The sequence below is a fragment of the Pipistrellus kuhlii genome, unplaced genomic scaffold (assembly GCF_014108245.1).
Source record: "Pipistrellus kuhlii isolate mPipKuh1 unplaced genomic scaffold, mPipKuh1.p scaffold_m20_p_3, whole genome shotgun sequence".
Classification (NCBI taxonomy): Eukaryota; Metazoa; Chordata; class Mammalia; order Chiroptera; family Vespertilionidae; genus Pipistrellus; species Pipistrellus kuhlii.
The window spans coordinates 99,451,595-99,471,045 of NW_023425529.1; the positions used below are offsets into that span (position 1 = coordinate 99,451,595).

Genomic DNA, 19,451 nt, shown 5'->3' on the forward strand with positions numbered 1-19,451 from the left:
TACATGCCCTTGAACCGAAATCGAACCTGGGACGCTTGAGTTCGCAGGCGACGCTCCATCCACTGAGCCAAATCGGTCAGGGCTAGTTCAGTGGTCTTATCTGTTGAATTCATTTTTCCCTTTTACCATTCTTTCCTCTTCCTCTTTTCAATATCTTCATTATACCACACAGGTTTTTATCACTTAAAAATATGCTTGAGCCCAGCTGACATCGGTTGGACATCAACCTATAAACTAGGAGGTCACGGTTCAATTTCCATGCAAGGCACAAACATAGGCTGTGGGCTTGATTCTCAGTATGGGTTGTACAGGAGGTAGCCAATCAATGATTCTCTCTCAGTGATGTTTCTATCTCTCTCTCCCCCTCTCCCTTCCTCTCTGAAATCAATAAAAAAATATATTTTTAAAAAGACTGTTTCTGAAAGGGCTTTGTGGAATTGGGAGTATAGACCCCTGCATCTGTCATGAGGGGAAGGTGCTATTCAAATTTCAGGCAAAGTGGTCTGTGTGTGTGTTTCCCTGTCCTAGAGTTAGTCTTCTGAGAATGTCCCAAAATATTTCCCTGCCCTCAGCTGGGCGGAAATCCTCTGGATACTAAGAGTTTCTATAAGCTCTCCTATGAGCACCAGTTAGGTTCCCAGGATAGTAGAGTGGATGGCCCCACCCCCAATCAAGTCACTAATGCTCCCTGATTCAATTTAAACTTGTAGGCTTGGTCTGTGCTACTGTCTCCTTTGCAATGGTTGAGATGCAGGGAGTTGCAGGCAGGGCTCTTGAGAGTGGGGTGGGCTGGATCACTTAGGGAGGGTTTTTTTTTTCTTTTCTTGAGCCATGGCTTCTGGGAGGGGCCAGCCCTTCTCAGGAAAAATGACTGTTTTGATTTTTGGGGGTAAGACCAAATGCAGTCTCCTGGCTGCCTTTTTTCCATGTCTCCCCCCAATGCTTCCCACCCCAGCCTCTCCTTAGGCACCTTGAGTCCTCACCACCCTCCTTCCACTGAATCTGCAGGTGAGTAGCTGCAAATGAAAATCCTGTATTATAGGTTTATAAAAATAATAAACTGAGGCTTTTTCTCCTGCTGGCTCTGGCCTACTGGCTCTGGTGTCCTTGGCAGCCCTGCAGGCTTTCACAGCTGGATGATATGTTCTTTTTTTCTTTCTTAAATAAATCTTTATTGTTCATATCATTACAAATGTTCCTCATTTCCCCTCCCTCCATTGCTCCCCTCCACCAGGTTCCCACCTCACCCTCTGCCCTTTCCCCACCCCCCATTGCCCTCATCCATAGGTGCACAGTTTATGTTCAGTCTCTTCCCACACACCCCCCTCCCCTTTTTCCTGAGAATCGTCAATTCACTCTCCTTCCATACCTCTGATTCTATTATATTCACCAGTTAATATTGTTCATCAGATTTTTTAATTCCCTTGGTTTTTAGATTCACTTGTTGATAGTTCCTTATTTGTTGTTCATAATTTTTATCTTCATCTTATTTCTCTTCCTAAAGAACCCCTTCAGCAATTCATATAATTCTGTTTTGGTGGTGATGAACTCCTTTAGCTTTTTTATTTTTTATTTGTGAAGCTCTTTATCTGGCCTTCGATTCTGACTGATAGCTTTGCTGGGTAGAGTATTTTTGGCTGTAGGTTCTTGCTATTCATCACCTTGAATATTTCTTGCCATTCCCATCTGGCCTGCATGGTTTCTGTTGAGAAATCAGCTGACAATCATATGGGTTTTCCTTTATAGATAAGTACCTGCTTTTCTCTTGCTGCTTTTAATATTCTCTCTTTGTCTTTTGCTCTTGGAATTTTAATTATGATGTGTCTTGGTGTGGTCCTCTTTGGATTCCTTTTGTTTGGGGTTCTGTGCACTTCCTGGACTTGTAAGTCTAATTCTTTCCCCAGGTGGGGGAAGTTTTCTGTCACTATTTCTTTCAGTGTGTTTTTGATATCTTGCTCTCTCTCTTCTTCTGGGGTCCTCATAATTCTGATATTGGTTCACTTGAAGTTGTCCCAGAGGTTTCTTACATTATCTTCAACTTTCTGGATTCTCTTGTCTTCTTGCTCCTGCAAAGGACTGTTTTCTGGCTCTTTATGTTCCAAATCTTTGTCTTGATTCTTTTGATCTTCCATTCTGTTTTTAGGACTCTGTATAATATTTTTTTATTTCAGACAATGTATTCTTTATTTCTAGTTGATCCCTTATTATTTCTAGTTGATCCCTTTTAATGTCCTCATAGGTCTCATTTATTTTATCGGCCTTTTCTAGGAAATTCTTGAAAAACCTTATAACCTTGGTTTTGAACTCTATATCTAGTCACTTCTAAGGTATTCTCTATGGTTCGGTGGGTCAGCCTCCCAGTTACCTGAGGTGGACACTCTTGGTGCCCCCTTTTGTGGACTGTGTGTACAGCTTTGTTGCAGTTAAGTCTTGATTGTTGTTGGTATCACTGGGAGGAACTGACTTCCAGGCAATTGGCTGTGAGGATCAGCTGTGTCAAATGCCAGGAAACAGCTTTATTCAACTAGACTTGGAAAATTACAAAAGTCTCTGTGCTCAGCTTGGATGGGGTGGAGTTTCAGGGTGGAGCCTACAGCCCTGGCTTTTGTCAGTCCCTCCCTATGAGGTTACTGAGTCTCAGTGTTCCTCAGTGTCCTTTGGTACTCGATGCTTTGGTACTTGCTGCAAGCACCTTTGAGAGAAAGGTGCCCTTGAGTTTTACCTACTACCAAACAGCCAAGGCTATCCCCCAGTGAGCCCGGGACTGGGGTTCAGTGCAGTTGGAAGTGGGCTTTAGAGCAGTCTGGAGCTTTTGTCTCCTTCCTGCCAGGGCAATCCAGCGGCACAGTCAACTGTCTCTTTTCTGTGCACAATGTGCACACCTTTGGGACTTCTTTTTGCTGCTCCCCTGAATTTCTGCCTTAAAGCCCAGACGCCCTCTGTATGAGCCTGGATTCCCAGGGTCTGGCTTAGAACTGGGGTTCAGTGCAGTCGGAACTGGGGCTCAGCACAGCCTGGAGCTTTTGTCTCCTTCCCGATAGGGCAATCTAGCAGCACAGTCAACAGTCAGTCCTCTGTGCATAATGTGCACGCCTCCGGGACTGCCTTTCGCCTCTTCCCTGAGTTTCTGCCTTACAGCCCAGAATCCCACAGTATGTGTCTGGGTCCCCAAGGCCTCGCCCAGAACTGGGGTTCAGTGCTGTCAGATCTGGGGTTCAGCACAGTCCGGAGCTTTTATCTCCTTCCCGCTAGGGAACGCCAGCCAGGCACTCAGCCTCCCCCTCTTCTCCGGCTCTGTCCTCTCCTTGCACTCGCACCATGTCTCCGTACCTTAGGCTTTTACAGCTTCTCTGATCTTCCTTCTGGTTTTCTTTTTCCTTCTAGTTGTAGAATTTCCAGTCAGTCAACTTTCCTGTAGTTCTCGATAATGTCCATTTTGCATTTTAGTTGTATTTTTTTGAAATTGTTGTGTGAGGCTGCAGTTAGGTGTTTACCTATGCTGCCATCTTGGTTTCTCCCCCAAGTGCCTTCTGGATGTTAGGTTCTTGACTCTGTTGCCTAGTCTGGTTTTTGACATCAATATTTTCAGAGAAATAACCCTTCTGTAGCTGAGCGATCTCTTTTTGTTCTTGGCCTGCCACTTGTGGAAGCTGTGTCAACTTCTCTAGTGACCTTGACCTTCCTACCAGTCTCCAGGTGTTTTCTGTTCTTTCTTGATATATATCTTCTCCTCAGCTGGACCCCATTGGTAATTCCAGGTGAATATTCTCTAACTTAGTTTTATTTCCAGTCTGGCCCTGGGAGGAGGTACAAAAAAATCTGCCTCTTCAGCCACCATCTTCTCTCTCCAAGAATCATTCTTATGATTCCATTCCCATCATGACACCATGTCCTACCACACCATATACTAATATGCCTTTCTTTATTAATCCTCACCTTTTGATATTTTTCCATTGATTTTTATTTTTTAAAATTTTTAATTTCTAAAAATAAATCTTTATTGTTCTTATTATTACAAATGTTCCTCATTTTCCCCCCTCCATTGCTCTCCTCCACCAGGTTCCCACCCCACCCTCTGCCCTTTTCCCATCCCCCATTGGCCACATCCATAGGTGCACAGTTTATGTTCAGTCTCTTCCCACACACCCCCCTCCCCTTTTTCCCGAGAATCGTCAGTTCACTCTCCTTCCATACCTCTGATTCTATTATATTCACCAGTTAATATTGTTCATCAGATTTTTTAATTCCCTTGGTTTTTAGATTCACTTGTTGATAGTTCCTTATTTGTTGTTCATAATTTTTATCTTCATCTTATTTCTCTTCCTAAAGAACCCCTTCAGCAATTCATATAATTCTGTTTTGGTGGTGATGAACTCCTTTAGCTTTTTTATTTTTTATTTGTGAAGCTCTTTATCTGGCCTTCGATTCTGACTGATAGCTTTGCTGGGTAGAGTATTTTTGGCTGTAGGTTCTTGCTATTCATCACCTTGAATATTTCTTGCCATTCCCATCTGGCCTGCATGGTTTCTGTTGAGAAATCAGCTGACAATCATATGGGTTTTCCTTTATAGATAAGTACCTGCTTTTCTCTTGCTGCTTTTAATATTCTCTCTTTGTCTTTTGCTCTTGGAATTTTAATTATGATGTGTCTTGGTGTGGTCCTCTTTGGATTCCTTTTGTTTGGGGTTCTGTGCACTTCCTGGACTTGTAAGTCTAATTCTTTCCCCAGGTGGGGGAAGTTTTCTGTCACTATTTCTTCCAATATGTTTTCAGTATCTTGCTCTATCTCTTCTTCTGGGACCCCCATAATTCTGATGTTGGTTCAATTGAAGTTGTCCCAGAGGTTTCTTACATTATCTTCAACTTTCTGGATTCTCTTGTCTTCTTGCTTCTGTGGAGGAATGTCCTCTCTTTGTGTTCCAAATCTTTGACTTGATTATTGCGATCTTCCATTCTATTTTTAGGACTGTGTGTAATATTTTTTATTTCAGACAATGTATTCTTTATTTCTAGTTGATCCCTTTTCATATCCTCATAGGTCTTGTTTATTTTATCAGCCTTTTCTAGGAAATTCTTGAAAAACCTTATAACTGTGGTTTTGAACTCTATATCCAGTCACTTTTTGTCCTCCATTTCTTTTTTTTGTGATGTGTTTCCTTGTCTCCGCATTTTCACAGCTTCCCTGAGTTGGTAGGGTGGCTTTGTGTGCTAAGGTGTCCTCTATGGTTCAGTGGGTCAGCCTCCCAGTTACCTGAGGTGGACACTCTTGGTGCACCTCTTTGTGGACTGTGTGTACAGCTTTATTGTAGTTAAGTCTTGATTGTTGTTGGTATCGCTGGGAGGAACTGACCCCAAGCCAATTGGTTGTGAGGATCAGCTGTATCTATTCCGGGAGACAGACTTATTCGACTAGACTTGAAAAATTGCAAAAGCCTCTGTGTTCAGCTTGGACGGGGCAGTTTCAGAGTGGAGCCTACCACCTTGGCTTCCTATCAGCCTTGCCCTATGAGGTTCTTGAGTCTCAGAGTTTCTCAGTGTCCTTTGGTACTCACTACTTTGGTACTTGCTGCAAGCACCTCTGAGAGAAAGGTGCACTTGAGTTTCGCCCACTACCAGACAGGCTAGTCTCTCCCCCAGTGAGCCCGGAACTGGGGTTCAGTGCAGTTGAAAGTGGGGTTCAGTGCACTCTGGAGCTTTTGTATCCTTCCCGTTAGTGCAATCCAGTGACACAGTCAACAGTCAGTACTCTGTGTGCATTCACGTGTGCGCCTCTGGGGCTCTGCCTTTCCCTGCTCCCCTGAGATTTGCCTTACAGCCCAGACTCCCTCTGTATGAGTCTGGGTCCCCAGAGTCTCACCGAGAACTGGGTCAGTGTAGTTGGAAGTGAGGTTCAGCACAGTCCTAAGCTTTTATCTCCTTCCCGCTAGGGAATGCCAACCAGGCACTCAGCTGCCCCCTCCTCTCCAGCTCAGCACCGTGTCTCCGTACCTTAGGCTTTTACAGCTCCTCTGATTTTCCTTCTGGTTTTCTCTTTCCTTCTAGTTGTAGAATTTCCAGTGAGTCAACTTTCCTGTAGTTCTGGATAATGTCCAGTTTGTATTTTAGTTGTATTTTTTTGAAATTGTTGTGTGAGGCTGGAGTTACCATATTTTCCAGTGTATAAGACGACTTTTGAAACGAAAAAAAGTCAACCAAAAATCGGGGGCAAAAGACCAAAATTGCACAAAAATTACCTGCAGATCTTGATGGCAAAGTAAGTCTTTTCTTTGAAGTGGGGGGTAGTCTTATACAGCGAATATAGGCCTAAACCTATGTTTTAACTGTAAAATTAGGGGGTCGTCTTATACGCCGGAAAATACGGGTAGGCATTTACCTATGCCGCCATCTTGGTTTCTCTCCTTCCATTGATTTGTAAAGAGAGTGAAAGGGATGGGGAGATACACAGAGAGAAACATCGGTGTGGGAGAGATGTTGATTGCCTCCTGCACACCCTGACCAGGGCTGGGGATTGAGCCTGTAACTTAGTTACATGCCCTTGACCAGCATCAAACCTAGGACCCTTCAGTCTGCAGGCCAGCACTCTATATACTGAGCCAAACTGGCAAGAGCTAATGTACCTTTCCTACTGCCACAATCTAGTAGTCAAATTCTAGCTTCTCTCCTTCATATGCCTATTTTGATGGTAGTATTTCTGCCCAACCTTCTCATTTCCTCAGAAACCACATTTCCCGCCCCCATTCTTCTCTTTCAGTCGAAATTCAGAATTTATAGGATAGAATGAAGTCTTAAAAGACCTCAACTGGGTAAACTTTTAGCAACATCCTATTTATTTGGAGTAACTAACTTAGTAAATGTTATGAATTATTTATTTTTTTAAATATATATTTTTATTGATTTTATACAGAGAGGAAGGGAGAGAGATAGAGGTAGAAACATCGATGAGAGAGAGTCATTGATCAGCTGCCTCTTGCACACCCCCTACTGGGGATATGCCTGCAACCAAGGTACATGCCCTTGACCGGAATCGAACCCGGGACCCTTCAGTCCCCAAGCCGATGCTGTATCTATTGAGCCAAACCGGTCCCGGCTATTTTTTTAAAGAAAGTTCTTGAGTGTATCTACTTTGGTCTAACATCAACCCTTGCTTGGATAATGGCACTGTGGTCTCTAATATCCACTCTGTGCCACTCTCTGTCAATCCATCTCATAATAAACAGTGGTATTTCTAACGTGTAAATATAATCATGTTACTCCTGAGCTTAAAAGTTTCCTATTGTCCATTTTAATTAAATACCAAATCTCCACTTTTGCCTACAAGGCCTATGGTAATTAGATTCCAGCCCTACCTATGTCTCTGGTCTCATCTCTGTGTCTCTCCGTGAGATGCTCTGTATTAGAGCCATCTTGACTTTTTTACTTTCCTCCCAAATTCACCTGTTCTGTGCATCTCAGGGCTGTGCACCTGCTGTTCCCTTTGCCCAGAAGATACTTTATTGGTCATGTTTCCTATCCTCTTCCAGCCCCAACCTTTTAGGTGGCTAATGCCTATCCAGCCACTGAGCCATTTCTGCCAGAAAGCCTCCTGAGGCTGCAGAGCAGGTTTGTGTCCAAATATGAGTTCCGATTATCTGTGGCTTCCCTTCATAGCATTGGACACATATTTGATCACAATTATCTACAGTATTTGTTGAATGTCTATCATCTTCAAGAAACCATTAACTCTATGGGAGAAGGGAACTTGTCTGTTTATGTCTGTTCAAAATACCAAAATATCTCCTAGAGTCTAACACTGAGTCTGGCACAGAATAGGTTCTCAATACTGTATATATGATCCAGATGTATAAATTACTTATAATGTAACTAGCAATATAGAATGATGTATATTTACTTTTAAGTGCATGTGGAAGATAATCTAACAATATTATGCAGTTGGGGTTTTTCTGGTCTTGTTTGAAAGAATTCTATATAATAAAAGGCTAATATGCTAGGTGTCTAGTCATCCAGTTGACCATTCAACCAATCAAAGTGTAATATGCTAATGATAGGCTAAGGCAAATAAACTGCTCACTATGATGTGCACGGACCACTAGGGGGTTTACACTCCCACTGATAGGTTAGCTTGCTGCTGGGGTCCAGCCAATTAGGACTGGGCAATAGGTCTGGACATGCCCTGGAGCCTTCCCATAGCCCTTCCCTAGCTGGCCAACCTCCTGCATCCCTCCCTGGCCTAATTGTGCACCAGTGGGATCTCTTGGCCTGGCCTGCACCCTCTCACAATTTGGGCTAAGACTATCTTTGTTACACCCCCATAAATGATGTTTTATATATTTAAGCACAGTTTGTTTTTCTGAGGCAATTTTAGCTCTTCTCTTTAAAGTTGGGTTCACAATAATATTTTAATTTGAAAATTATTTATCTTAGCTAATATCAGAGCTCAGTATCTGTCAAATTATCAGAAATTTAAATTTATTGGCCACCAAAGTGTAGATAATAATAATGCCACAATTTTTTTTTTTTTGTGGCTTAGCTTTTTATTTTTTAAAAAATTCTTTATTGTTTAAAGTAGGGTTGTCGAACTCAATCAGAGAAAGGGCCAAAATCTAAAATCCAGCCTAAATCGCGGGCCGAATGGTTTACTGAACAGTCATAAACTGTCATTGTGATGGAAACGCAGCGGAGTGCAGGGATGACAGCGCCGTGCGGGCCACATTGCAAGGCCTGGCGGGACGGATTTGGCCCGCGGGCCTTGTGTTTGACACATGTGGTTTAAAGCATTACATATAGTATTACATGTCTCCATTTCCCCTATTGACCTCTCCCTGGCCACCCCCACCCCCTGGCAGATGCCCTCAGTCCCCTAATATATGTGCCCATTGATTATGCTTTTATGCATGCATATAAATCCTTTGGTTGATCTCTTCTCCCCACCCCACCCCCTGCCTTCCCTCTAAAGTTTGATGGTCTGTTTGATGCTTCTCTATCTCTGATCTATATTGCTTATCAGATTATACTATTCATTATAGTCCAAAAATGAGTAAGATCATGTGATAGTTATTTTTCTATGCCTGGTTTATTTCACTTAGCATAATGCTTTCCATGTCCAGCCATATCTTTGCGAAATGTAAGAATCCTTTCCTTTTTAGAGCAGCATAGTATTCCATTGTGTAGATGTACCACAGTTTTTTAATCCTCTTATCTGCTTTGGGCACTTAGGCTGTTTCCAAATCTTAGCTATTGTAAATTGTGCTGCTATGAACATAGGGGTGCATATGTCCTTTCTATTGTAATTGGTGTTTCTAGTTTCTTAGTATATATTCCTAGGAGTTGGATTACTGGGTCAAATGGGAGTTCCATTTTTTTAAAATTTTTTGAGGAAACTTCATACTATTCTCCACAGTGGCTGCACCAGTCTGCATTCCCACCAGCAGTGCATGAAGGTTTCTTTTTCTCCAAATCCTCTCCAGCACTTGGCATTTGTTGATTTGTTGATGATAGCCATTCTGACAGGTGTGAGATGATAATTCATTGTCATTTTTATTTGCATAACTTGGATGTTTAGTGACTTTGATTGTGTGTTCATATGTGTCTTGGCCTTCTGTATGTCCACTTTCAAAAAGTGTCTATTTAAATCCTTTGCCCTTTAATAAATATATATATATATATATATATATATATATATATATATATATATATATATATTATTGAGCTTTACAGAGAAGAAGGGAGAGGGACAGAGAGTTAGAAACATTGATGAGAAAGAAATATCGATCAACTGCATCCTGCATACTCCCCACTGGGGATGCCCGCAACCCAGGAACATGCCTTTGACTGGAATTGAACCTGGGACCCTTCAGTCCGCAAGCCAACACTCTATCTACTGAGCCAAACCGATTAGGGCATTTGCCCAATTTTTTGATTGGATGGTTTATCTTCTTTTTGTTAAGATATGTGAGTTCTTTATAAGTTGTGAAAATTAGGCCTTATCAGCTATAACATTGGCAAATATGTTCTCTCAGCAGAATAATGCCACATGTTGTCTTAGTTTGGAAACTTTCAATCATATAAAAGTGAAAAGAATAATATAATGAACTTCCCTGTTCTCATAATGTAGTTTTAATAGTTACAGATATATGGCCAATCTTGTTTGATCTCTTCCCTTTCCCACACCTCCTTTCCCACCCTTCCACTCCTGCTGACTAGTGAGTTATTTTAAAGCAAATTTAAGATATCATTTCCTTTTACTCATAAATAGTTTAATAAGTACCTAAGATAATAAGTCTTTAAAAATATTCACAATACCAATATCACACCTAAAAATTAATAACAATTTCTTAATATTGTCAAATATACAAACAATATTGAAGTTTCTCTTATTTATTTTATGATTTATTTTTTAAACTGTGAGTTTATACAGATTAGGATTCCCTTTTTTCTTCCCTCTGTTATTTTTTTATCTTGCTTTTTATTTATATGTTTTTAAAACAGTCATTTTAAAAAAATAGCATTTCCCACGATTGGGATTTTGCTCTCTTCGTCCTATTCTTTAAAATATTCCTTTTTACTTATATTTCTTGTAAACTGGTGATTAGACCAAGAATCTGGATAATATTTAGTCTCATTTTTTTAAGAGCAAGAATAAAAGTGGCCGAAACCGGTTTGGCTCAGTGGATAGAGCATCAGCCTGTGGACTGAAAGATCCCGGGTTCGATTCCGGTCAAGGGCATGTACCTTGGCTGCGGGCACATCCCCAGTAGGGGGTGTGCAAGAGGCAGCTGATCAATGATTCTCTCTCATCAATGTTTCTAACTCTCTATCCCTCTCTCTTCCTCTCTGTAAAAATTCGATAAAATATATATTTTAAAAAAGAATAAAAGTGGCCCATCTTACATTCTATACTTACCTGAGCAATATTCTCAAAACTGTCAAGATCATAAAAAATAAAAAAAAAAATCACAAAAATGTCCCAATCTGGAGGAAACTAAGACGACATGATAACTAAATATATGAGATCCTAGGCTAGAAAGAAAGGATTATAAGTAAAAACTAAGGAAATTTGAATAAAATATCAACTTAAATTAATAATAATGTATCCATATTGGCTTATTAATTGTGAGAGATATGAACACTAACATAAAATGTTAGCAATACAGGAAATTGGGTTTGGGATCTGTGGGAACTCTATTATTTTCATATTTTTTAAGACTCTTAAATGTGTGACTTTGAGCTAATTCTCCAGGGGACCATATTAAATAAAAATAAAAATGCCCCTTTGGGTGACATACCCTGAAAAAAAAATTATTTTAAAAGTAAAGGTTTATTTCTTTAAAGTCATCCACTTTTCCCTTCCCCAGTTGTAAAGAACCAAGCATTAGTGGTTGCCATGGATGTGAATTATAAAAAGACTATTCTTATTAACAGAATGAATTCCTGCTCAGAAAAGCCATGGGTCTGACTAAAGACTCAGAATTTGAATTTCCTTGACCGTTAAACTAGAGACCCTTAGGCATCTCTCATAAATGAAGCATCAGATGGAGTAAATATCGGATTTAGCAAAGTATCTCTTTCCCTTGGATTTCTCAAGTGACCTGCAATTGTGTATCTCAAGTGTGCTGCTGGCTTGAGATACACAATTGCAGGTCACTTGAGAAATCCAAGGGAAAGAGATACTTTGCTAAATCCGATATTTACTCCATCTGATGCTTCATTTATGAGAGATGCCTAAGGGTCTCTAGTTTAACGGTCAAGGAAATTCAAATTCTGAGTCTTTAGTCAGACCCATGGCTTTTCTGAGCGGGAATTCATTCTGTTAATAAGAATAGTCTTTTTATAATTCACATCCATGGCAACCACTAATGCTTGGTTCTTTACAACTGGGGAAGGGAAAAGTGGATAAATTTCCTTATAAGTTTATAAGTTGTTCAAGTGATCTACGTTTCCTTATAAATTGTTCAAATGGTCTTACCTTTCCCTCACTGATTGCTACTTTTACTAAATTTCAATATTAATACCGCCATTTTAAATTTTAAAGCAATAAAGAAAAATCATTCTAGTTCAATTCCTAAGAGGCTAAATTATTGAATCCCAATTTTTTTGATGATTTTGCTTCACTTTGATATTTTTTCCCCTCAGATTTGGCAGGAAGAAAAATACACATTTGCTATTTGTTTTTATAATCCCTGAAAATTTTAAAGGTATGTTACTATTAGGTATATTATTTGTTTTTTCTCCAAATAGAAATCATAGATCAATATTTAATACAAATATTCTTAGGTTGTCTTTCAGAGCATGGAGCTGATATTACTTTAATTGAACCACTGACTATGGAAAAACTTAGCATTGTGGTAAAATACTGGAAAACATATTTCTCAAATACTGGTGAGTGAAAAGCAAGTTTGTAAAGGTTTGAAAATTTCTAATTAAAATACCTCAAAATTATATTCATATTTTTTTAAGTTGGTTTAGCACTTGTGTCTTTTATTTGCTAAGAATTGACTTATGCTGAGTACTGTAAAGAACATGTAATCCTTGCCAATCATAGTCTGAAGGAAACAAGTGTAAATAAATCGATAGAAACGTGTTCTCTACCTATGGAGAAAAGACTTGCTTCTTCCTGGGATTAAAACGTGTTATACAGGACCAATATAGCATTATGGTAGGCACAGGCATTATTTATTGATAGTGGGATTGTTATTTTGGTTTTGGTAATCTAGCTACTACATCATTTTTTAGTCATTAAAATTAAATTAATCATGCTGTGTTCTTATATGATTGTCTAAAAGCCAGGGCCACTACCTTAAATCATATCATACTTTGTGTTTTGCTTCTGTAAGTTAATAGAGTAGTGATTATTTCTGTTTTAGAAATACATAATATCAGTGCTTCAATTTGATGTAACATTTCTAAACCCTTCACTTCTATTGTATTATATAGTATATCACCAACATCTAAACACTTTAGAAATTAAATTAGCTTTAATTTGGCTTGTAAAAGGATATACTCCAATTTCTGAAATAAATTCTATTGGAATTATTGCTGGTCAATGATTATTTATGGTTTTTCTAGGCCTGGGATACTAGCTGGGAAATCTTTTAAAATTAAGGTAATATTTTTCTTAAAATTAGTCTGACAGACTCAGATTACCCTGTATGAGTTCATACTTCAGATGATGTAAGATTCAGTACACCCTTCTTTTTCAATGTTCTTTATTAATATTCAGGGAAGATTAGTAAGTCGGTTTTGTAACATTCCAGTGGCTCCCCTGCAGTTTCAGAGTTCTTCCTGGAATGGCTTATAGAGGTGACCGAAGATCTTTCTGCAGCCTTTTCTTTATATGAGTCTCAGTAGAAATAGAGCACTGCTCATCATCACCTGTCCAGCATCCTTTCTGTTAGTTTTTAACTACCTCTGCTTCCAGTTTCCTCATCTTAAAGCAAAGCAAAACAAAACATACACAATAAAAATATCAGATGCCATATTTTGACAATGTAGCTGCTTACTGAAGACTCATACATATTTTCTATCCCTGTCAGTTATCTATAAATAAGAACTTAATAAGTAAACTCAGTTGAATGTGTTTTAAACAAATGTATTTCTAAATTTTTAGAATCTAGTTGTAAGAGGATGCTCTGTGGTAAATTGTATGTAGTGATTTAATTTTGCTTTCTAACCTGGGTGGATTCATGATTCATCATTTAAATTAATAAATTGCTTTCTGTTTTTAAAAATACTGCTTTGTAAAATCTATTGAGTAAAGTGACAACTGCTGTTGATTAGGATGTGTATTGTGATTTTAGAATTAAAGTGGTCTCCCTTTTAAAACTTCCAGTTAAGAATGAAAGTTCTGTGAAGCCTGAACAATCTGGATTTCCCCTGCAGAAGTCCTATAGTGAACAGCTGGGATGTTTTTCTACTGATCTATTTGCTTGGTTAGTTTTTTGTTTTGTTTTTTACTTTTTCAAAGTAGCAGTTTTACTATATACATTTTATTTAAAATTTATCAAGAACTTATTGTGCTAGGGGTGATGCAAAAGATAGAAGAGGCTAGTTTGTGGAATAGGGATGCAATTTTTTCTATATTTCAGGTACACATTACAGAGTATTCAGCTAAATATAAGGAACTACTTCATAACAATCATAGTTGACTATAGGTGAATTATAAGGTAGTAAGTTCCCCTGATTGGATGTGTTCAAGTAGAGTCTGGATGATCACTAATCAAAACTAAATAATAGCAGTGGTTTTCAAACTTTTTTAAAACAATAGAATCTTACCTTCAAATAAAAATTTACATAAACCTCAATAATTAAACAAAGAAGAGCAGCCTCAGCTGTAATCCACCTACTAATTTTCTCCCTGATGTCTTTTTTTTTTGAATTATTTAACCTATATGCCCAATTATTAAAAATAATACTTAAGTCCTAACCAGTTTGGCTCAGTGGATAGAGCGTCGGCCTATGGACTGAAGAGTCCCAGGTTCAATTCCAGTCAAGGACATGTACCTGGGTTGCGGGCACATACCCACTGCGGTGTATGCAGGAGGCAGCTAATCAATGTTTCTCTTTCATCGATGTTTCTAACTCTCTCTCCCTTTCCCTTCCTCTCTGTAAAAAATCAATAAAAATATATATTTTAAAAATAATTATAATACTTAAGAAGTTTTCTCTCTCTGCTTCTGTTCCTCCACCTGAGAGATATCAGAAACTGGTATTCAAATCTGTAGTTTATAGGCAACTTAACTGGTGGTCAGACCCTTCTAATGCTAGCATTATATTATGCTTATAAAAATTCAGTTTTTGTGAATTTTTTCCCTTCAATTCAAGTTGGTTCTCCAGGAGGTTCATTCAAACTAGGAAAACCTGAGAAATGAATTTTGATGTAGCTTTAAAGCATAGGGCTACAATGGACAGACATACTTGCTGAGGACATGGCTGACGATGATGGGAGTTTTGAGTCGTTCACTTCCAGAATTTGTAGAACATGACCATCCACTATTTGTAGAAATATGGCTATTTACTATTTTGAAGAAACTTGGCAATCAGTAAATGTGGTGAAGCCAAAGATGCCATCACTTAAGTAATGCAGAGATATGAACAGCTTTTTTTTATCTTATTTAACATTTTTGCCTCAAAGAGATTTACTGTATTAAGCCTTATCTGGGATATAAGGTTGGGAAAGGTTTTAGAAGGCTTTGTGATTTTCTTATATTATTTGCAACTACTTTTTGAGCCTCACTCATCTTGAATATTTGTTCTTCCTCATAATCTTAGTACTAAAAATACAAGTAAAATTTCAAATCAAGATATATCTCTTGGGATAAAGGAGCTAATATTGGTTTGTAAGTTTCTTAGGAGAATTTCATAAAAATCAATCACATTAGTTAATTAAAATGCTTGAAGACGTTCTAAAAAATGTTAGAACTAAAATATGTTTATTAGCTGACAAATTTTTATTTATTTTTTTCCTCATCTGAGGACATGCTTAGAGAAAGAAAAGAGGGGAAGGGAGGGAGGGAGGGAGGAAGGGAGGGAAGGAGGTAGGGAGAGAAAGAGAAAGAGAGAGAGAGAGAGAGAGAGAGAGAGAGAGAGAGAGAGAGAGAGAGAGAAAGAAACATTGATATGTACATGCCTTGACCCGGGATCAAACCTGTAACTGAGGTATGTGCCCTGGCCGGGAATTGAACTGGCAACCTTTCAGTGCACAGGACAATGCTCAACTAACAGAGACACTCCACCTGGGCAGCTGACAAATTTTTATATAGAAGGAACCAGTTCTGATCAAGTTGGAATAGTGTATCTTGGCCCTCTAATCCATTTTCTTTTTTCTTATAATGCACCTTTATTTTAATTTTTTCTATTTTTTATTTTATTTTGTTTTATTTTTTTCTTTATTGATCAAGGTATTATATATGTGTTCTTATTCCCCCCATTTCTCCCCCAGTACCCCTCCCCCCCATTCATGCCTTCATCCCCCTGGTGTTTGTGTCCATTGGTAAGGCTTATATGCATCCAAAAGTTCAATTATATCATCTTTGGTTGATTTCTACTCCTTACTCCTCTCCTCCCCTACCTTTCCTCTGAAGTTTGATGATCTGGTCGATGCAGACAGAGAAGCATTGTAATGCAACTTTAGATACAATTATATCATTTGGGATAGTTGTAATCAGTGAGGTCAGATTATTTTAATCCTGCTTGTATCTATTATTCTTTATCTGTGTATTTTATAATATTGATCAGTCATTGAATTTATGATGATCTTGATAATAAATTCTTTTGAATTTTGAAATAAAATATTCTGCACCAAATATGTAAGGTAACATGCTTTTATATTTACTGCAACTTTGTATGAAGCAAGATATTTAGATAAATACCCTTTGATTAGTGTATTGGTGCTTATTATTTAATATTGCCTGAATAATTTTCTTTTTAAATATATAGTATGATTTTCTCTTGTTTCTAGCTCTGATTCTCTAAGAAAGGACATTGGGCTTGAATTAAAGGCTCCATTTTCTGATTTTGAAACAAGCAAAAAGATTTCTCTTCTTCATTCAAGCAAGGAAAAGCTGAGAAGGTGAATTTTGATATAGCCCTTTTAGCATTATTTCCTTGGAAGAAATACTTTCATGAATTTTATAATTTTTGTAATATTGTTTAAAGTCTATGTGAAACTAGCAAATCTGAAAATGAAATATTATACATGCCACTCATTCATTTAGTTGGTCATTCAATAAGTAGTTAAGAATATCTAATGTGTGCCATAATATGAATGGAGAACTGAGATTAAAAAAAAATAAATCCTTGCCTTCAAGGATGTCATGGTCTAGTGTTCAGACAGACTTCTACATAAGCAGATATTAAATAGAACACTATGTTTTAACACATGCTATCATAGAGAGGAACACATAAGAAACACATAGAAACGTTATGTAAGACAGAATAAAGGGGCAAGAAGAGTTTTTGTGAGAAGATGAAAGCTAAACTGAACTTTCAACCAAAAGTTACTATTAATTTGGTTTAGAAATCAGGGAGGACTTTTATGTGGGAGAGTAGCAACCACAGAGGCTGGTAGTTTGAGGGTATATAGTGAATTTATAAAACTGCAAATATTTTCACATAGTTGACTATAATGACACAAGTGGAAAGAGCCAAGAGATGTAATGTAGGTAAAGGCTGTGTCATGTTAAGGAATTTGAAGTTAACCTGAGCTACTGGGGAGGCACTAAAAGATTTTAGCAAAGGAGTGGAATGTATAAGATTTGTACCATAGTATGAATACTTTACCAGGATGTTAGAGAGTGAATTGAAACTGGAGGCCAGAAGAGTCTGTAATAAGAAATGGTATAATCCTGACTATGGTGTTAGAAATGGGATAATGAGGAATAAGCCAAATTTAGATATATTAAGTAGTTGAATCAATATGAGCATGGCTAAAGGAGGGAGGAGTCAAGTGTAACTTTCAAGTAGATGGTGGAATCATTGACTGACTAGGAAGTATTTAAACCTCTGGGTTTAAATGGAGGTAGCTGTCAAGTAAGGAGTTGGCCCTTAGGTTCTAGAGAGAGGTCTAGGATAGAAATATAGACTTAAAGTTCTCAGGAAACATACAACATCTATTTGAAGTGTGAATGTAGGATGGATGTATTGTAACTTTGAAAAGCAAATAGGAAGGAGACACGAAGAAAAGAGAACATTGGGGGAAAGCTCAAAATAAGAAGAAAAGCAAGAGGGAGAGGTATTGAGATGAGAGAGTTTCCTAAAGTATTGAGTGTTCAGGAAATCATATGACATAGAGTTCAAATGAGGTCAGAAATGATAATTCACTATTTGTATTTGGCAAAACCTAAACATCACTGATGGTGGCAAAAATAATTTTATTGGCATTGTTGCTGGTAAAAGTACAGAGTTCTTTTGCCATGTCCTGAGAAAAGAATTTCAAAGACATATGGATAGAGAATTTTAAATCTGATGGCAAGATTTTGTGAATTAAGGGGAATTCATATACCTTTGGTGATGTGGAGGGTAGCTAGACACTAAAGCACTGCCACAAGGCTCCTGGTAATCTCTACATATCTTCTTGGTTCAGGTAAAGAAAGAACCACTCAAACTATCCTTACTCCAGTTTTTAATTTTTCCTAGGCCTCATCCCAGCAAATTTTATTGGGGTTTCAAGCCTTTTATCCAACTTGATTACCTTTCTAGTTGTTCCCAAGCTAGTCCCTAGCCCTCTATTTCATCATCCTGATTCTCATTGAACATGTCCAAAAGTTCAATTATATCATTTCATTTCTATTGTGTATGTGCCCAGCAGAGGAATTTCCTCCCTTCTCTCTGGTACTGGGCTTTTAGCACCCTGGTGAGGTTTTCCTGTCCATTTCTAGTTCCCTAGAGTGTGTGTATGAGCTGTTTACTATTGTAGTACACCTAATGGAATGCTGTCCTGTTAGCTGCTTCAGCTTTCCAGTTTATTAAGATTTAGTTCCCTTTTACTTTCTTCCTTATATAAATAACTAGCTACCTCCCTTATATTAATAACTAGCTGCCTACACTGAAGGTATGGTTGGGGAAGAAGCATCATTGCAGAAAGATGGAGAATGAAAGGGCAAAGTATAGATGAAAGATAAAATGAAAGGTGAATGTTATATAAAAGGAGATTTAGGGTAAAATGGGAAATTTGGAAAAGAAAATTTCCAAAAGAAAATAGCTGGAAGAGAGAAAGAGGTCATGTTCTGGTTATCTAAGGCTACATTAGAAAGAAAGAAGAAAGAAAGAAAGAAAGAAAGAAAGAAAGAAAGAAAGAAAGAAAGAAAGAAAGAAAGAAAGAAAGAAAGAAAGGAAGGAAGGAAGGAAGGAAGGAAGGAAGGAAGGAAGGAAGGAAGGAAGGAAAAGAAAAGAAAGAAAGAAGAAAGGAAAAGAAAAGAAAAGAAGAGAAAAGAAAAATCAGAATTTATTGGCTTGATACATGGTTTATGGGTTAATAATTTGAGTAAGACTCAGCTAGGAAATTTTACTGCCTACATGACATTAACTGGGGTCAATTGTTAGTATTCAGCTGGTGGATGGTCTAGTCAGAAGAGTCCAAGACATTACCAGGGCCATCAACTAAAGCTTCTTCAGCAGCTCAGGGCTCCTAGAGATATTGTTCCAAGAGAAATGAAGAGGATGCTGCCAGTCTCTTAGGGCCTGGAACCATAAACTGGACCAGTGACACTTCTACCTATGCAATCAGTCAAAGCAGTCACAGAGCCAGATGTAAGGGAAGGGTATATAGATCCCACCTCTCAGTGAGAGGAATGCCAAAGAATTTTAATCCTCTATACTTGATAAGGGGGTTGATGACTGATTTAGCATTCGTGAGGAGTCAGAAGGCTAAGGAACCAATGGGAAGAAACCTTTTCTTTGGAAAATATAGGGAAGGAGCTAAAACTAAGTGTGGATAAAGATGAGTTTTGACGGGGATT

General features: G+C 38.2%; 1 protein-coding gene across 1 annotated transcript in view; it reads left to right on the forward strand.

Moving 5' to 3' along the window:
• Positions 1-19,451, forward strand: part of SOHLH2 (spermatogenesis and oogenesis specific basic helix-loop-helix 2) — an 86,639-nt gene that overhangs the window by 38,629 nt on the left and 28,559 nt on the right. Inside the window, exons 3-6 of the mRNA XM_036457076.2 lie at positions 12,130-12,191; positions 12,271-12,375; positions 13,826-13,925; positions 16,454-16,564. Of these exons, the coding sequence (XP_036312969.2) occupies positions 12,130-12,191; positions 12,271-12,375; positions 13,826-13,925; positions 16,454-16,564 (378 nt within the window). The remainder of the gene's footprint in view (positions 1-12,129; positions 12,192-12,270; positions 12,376-13,825; positions 13,926-16,453; positions 16,565-19,451) is intronic.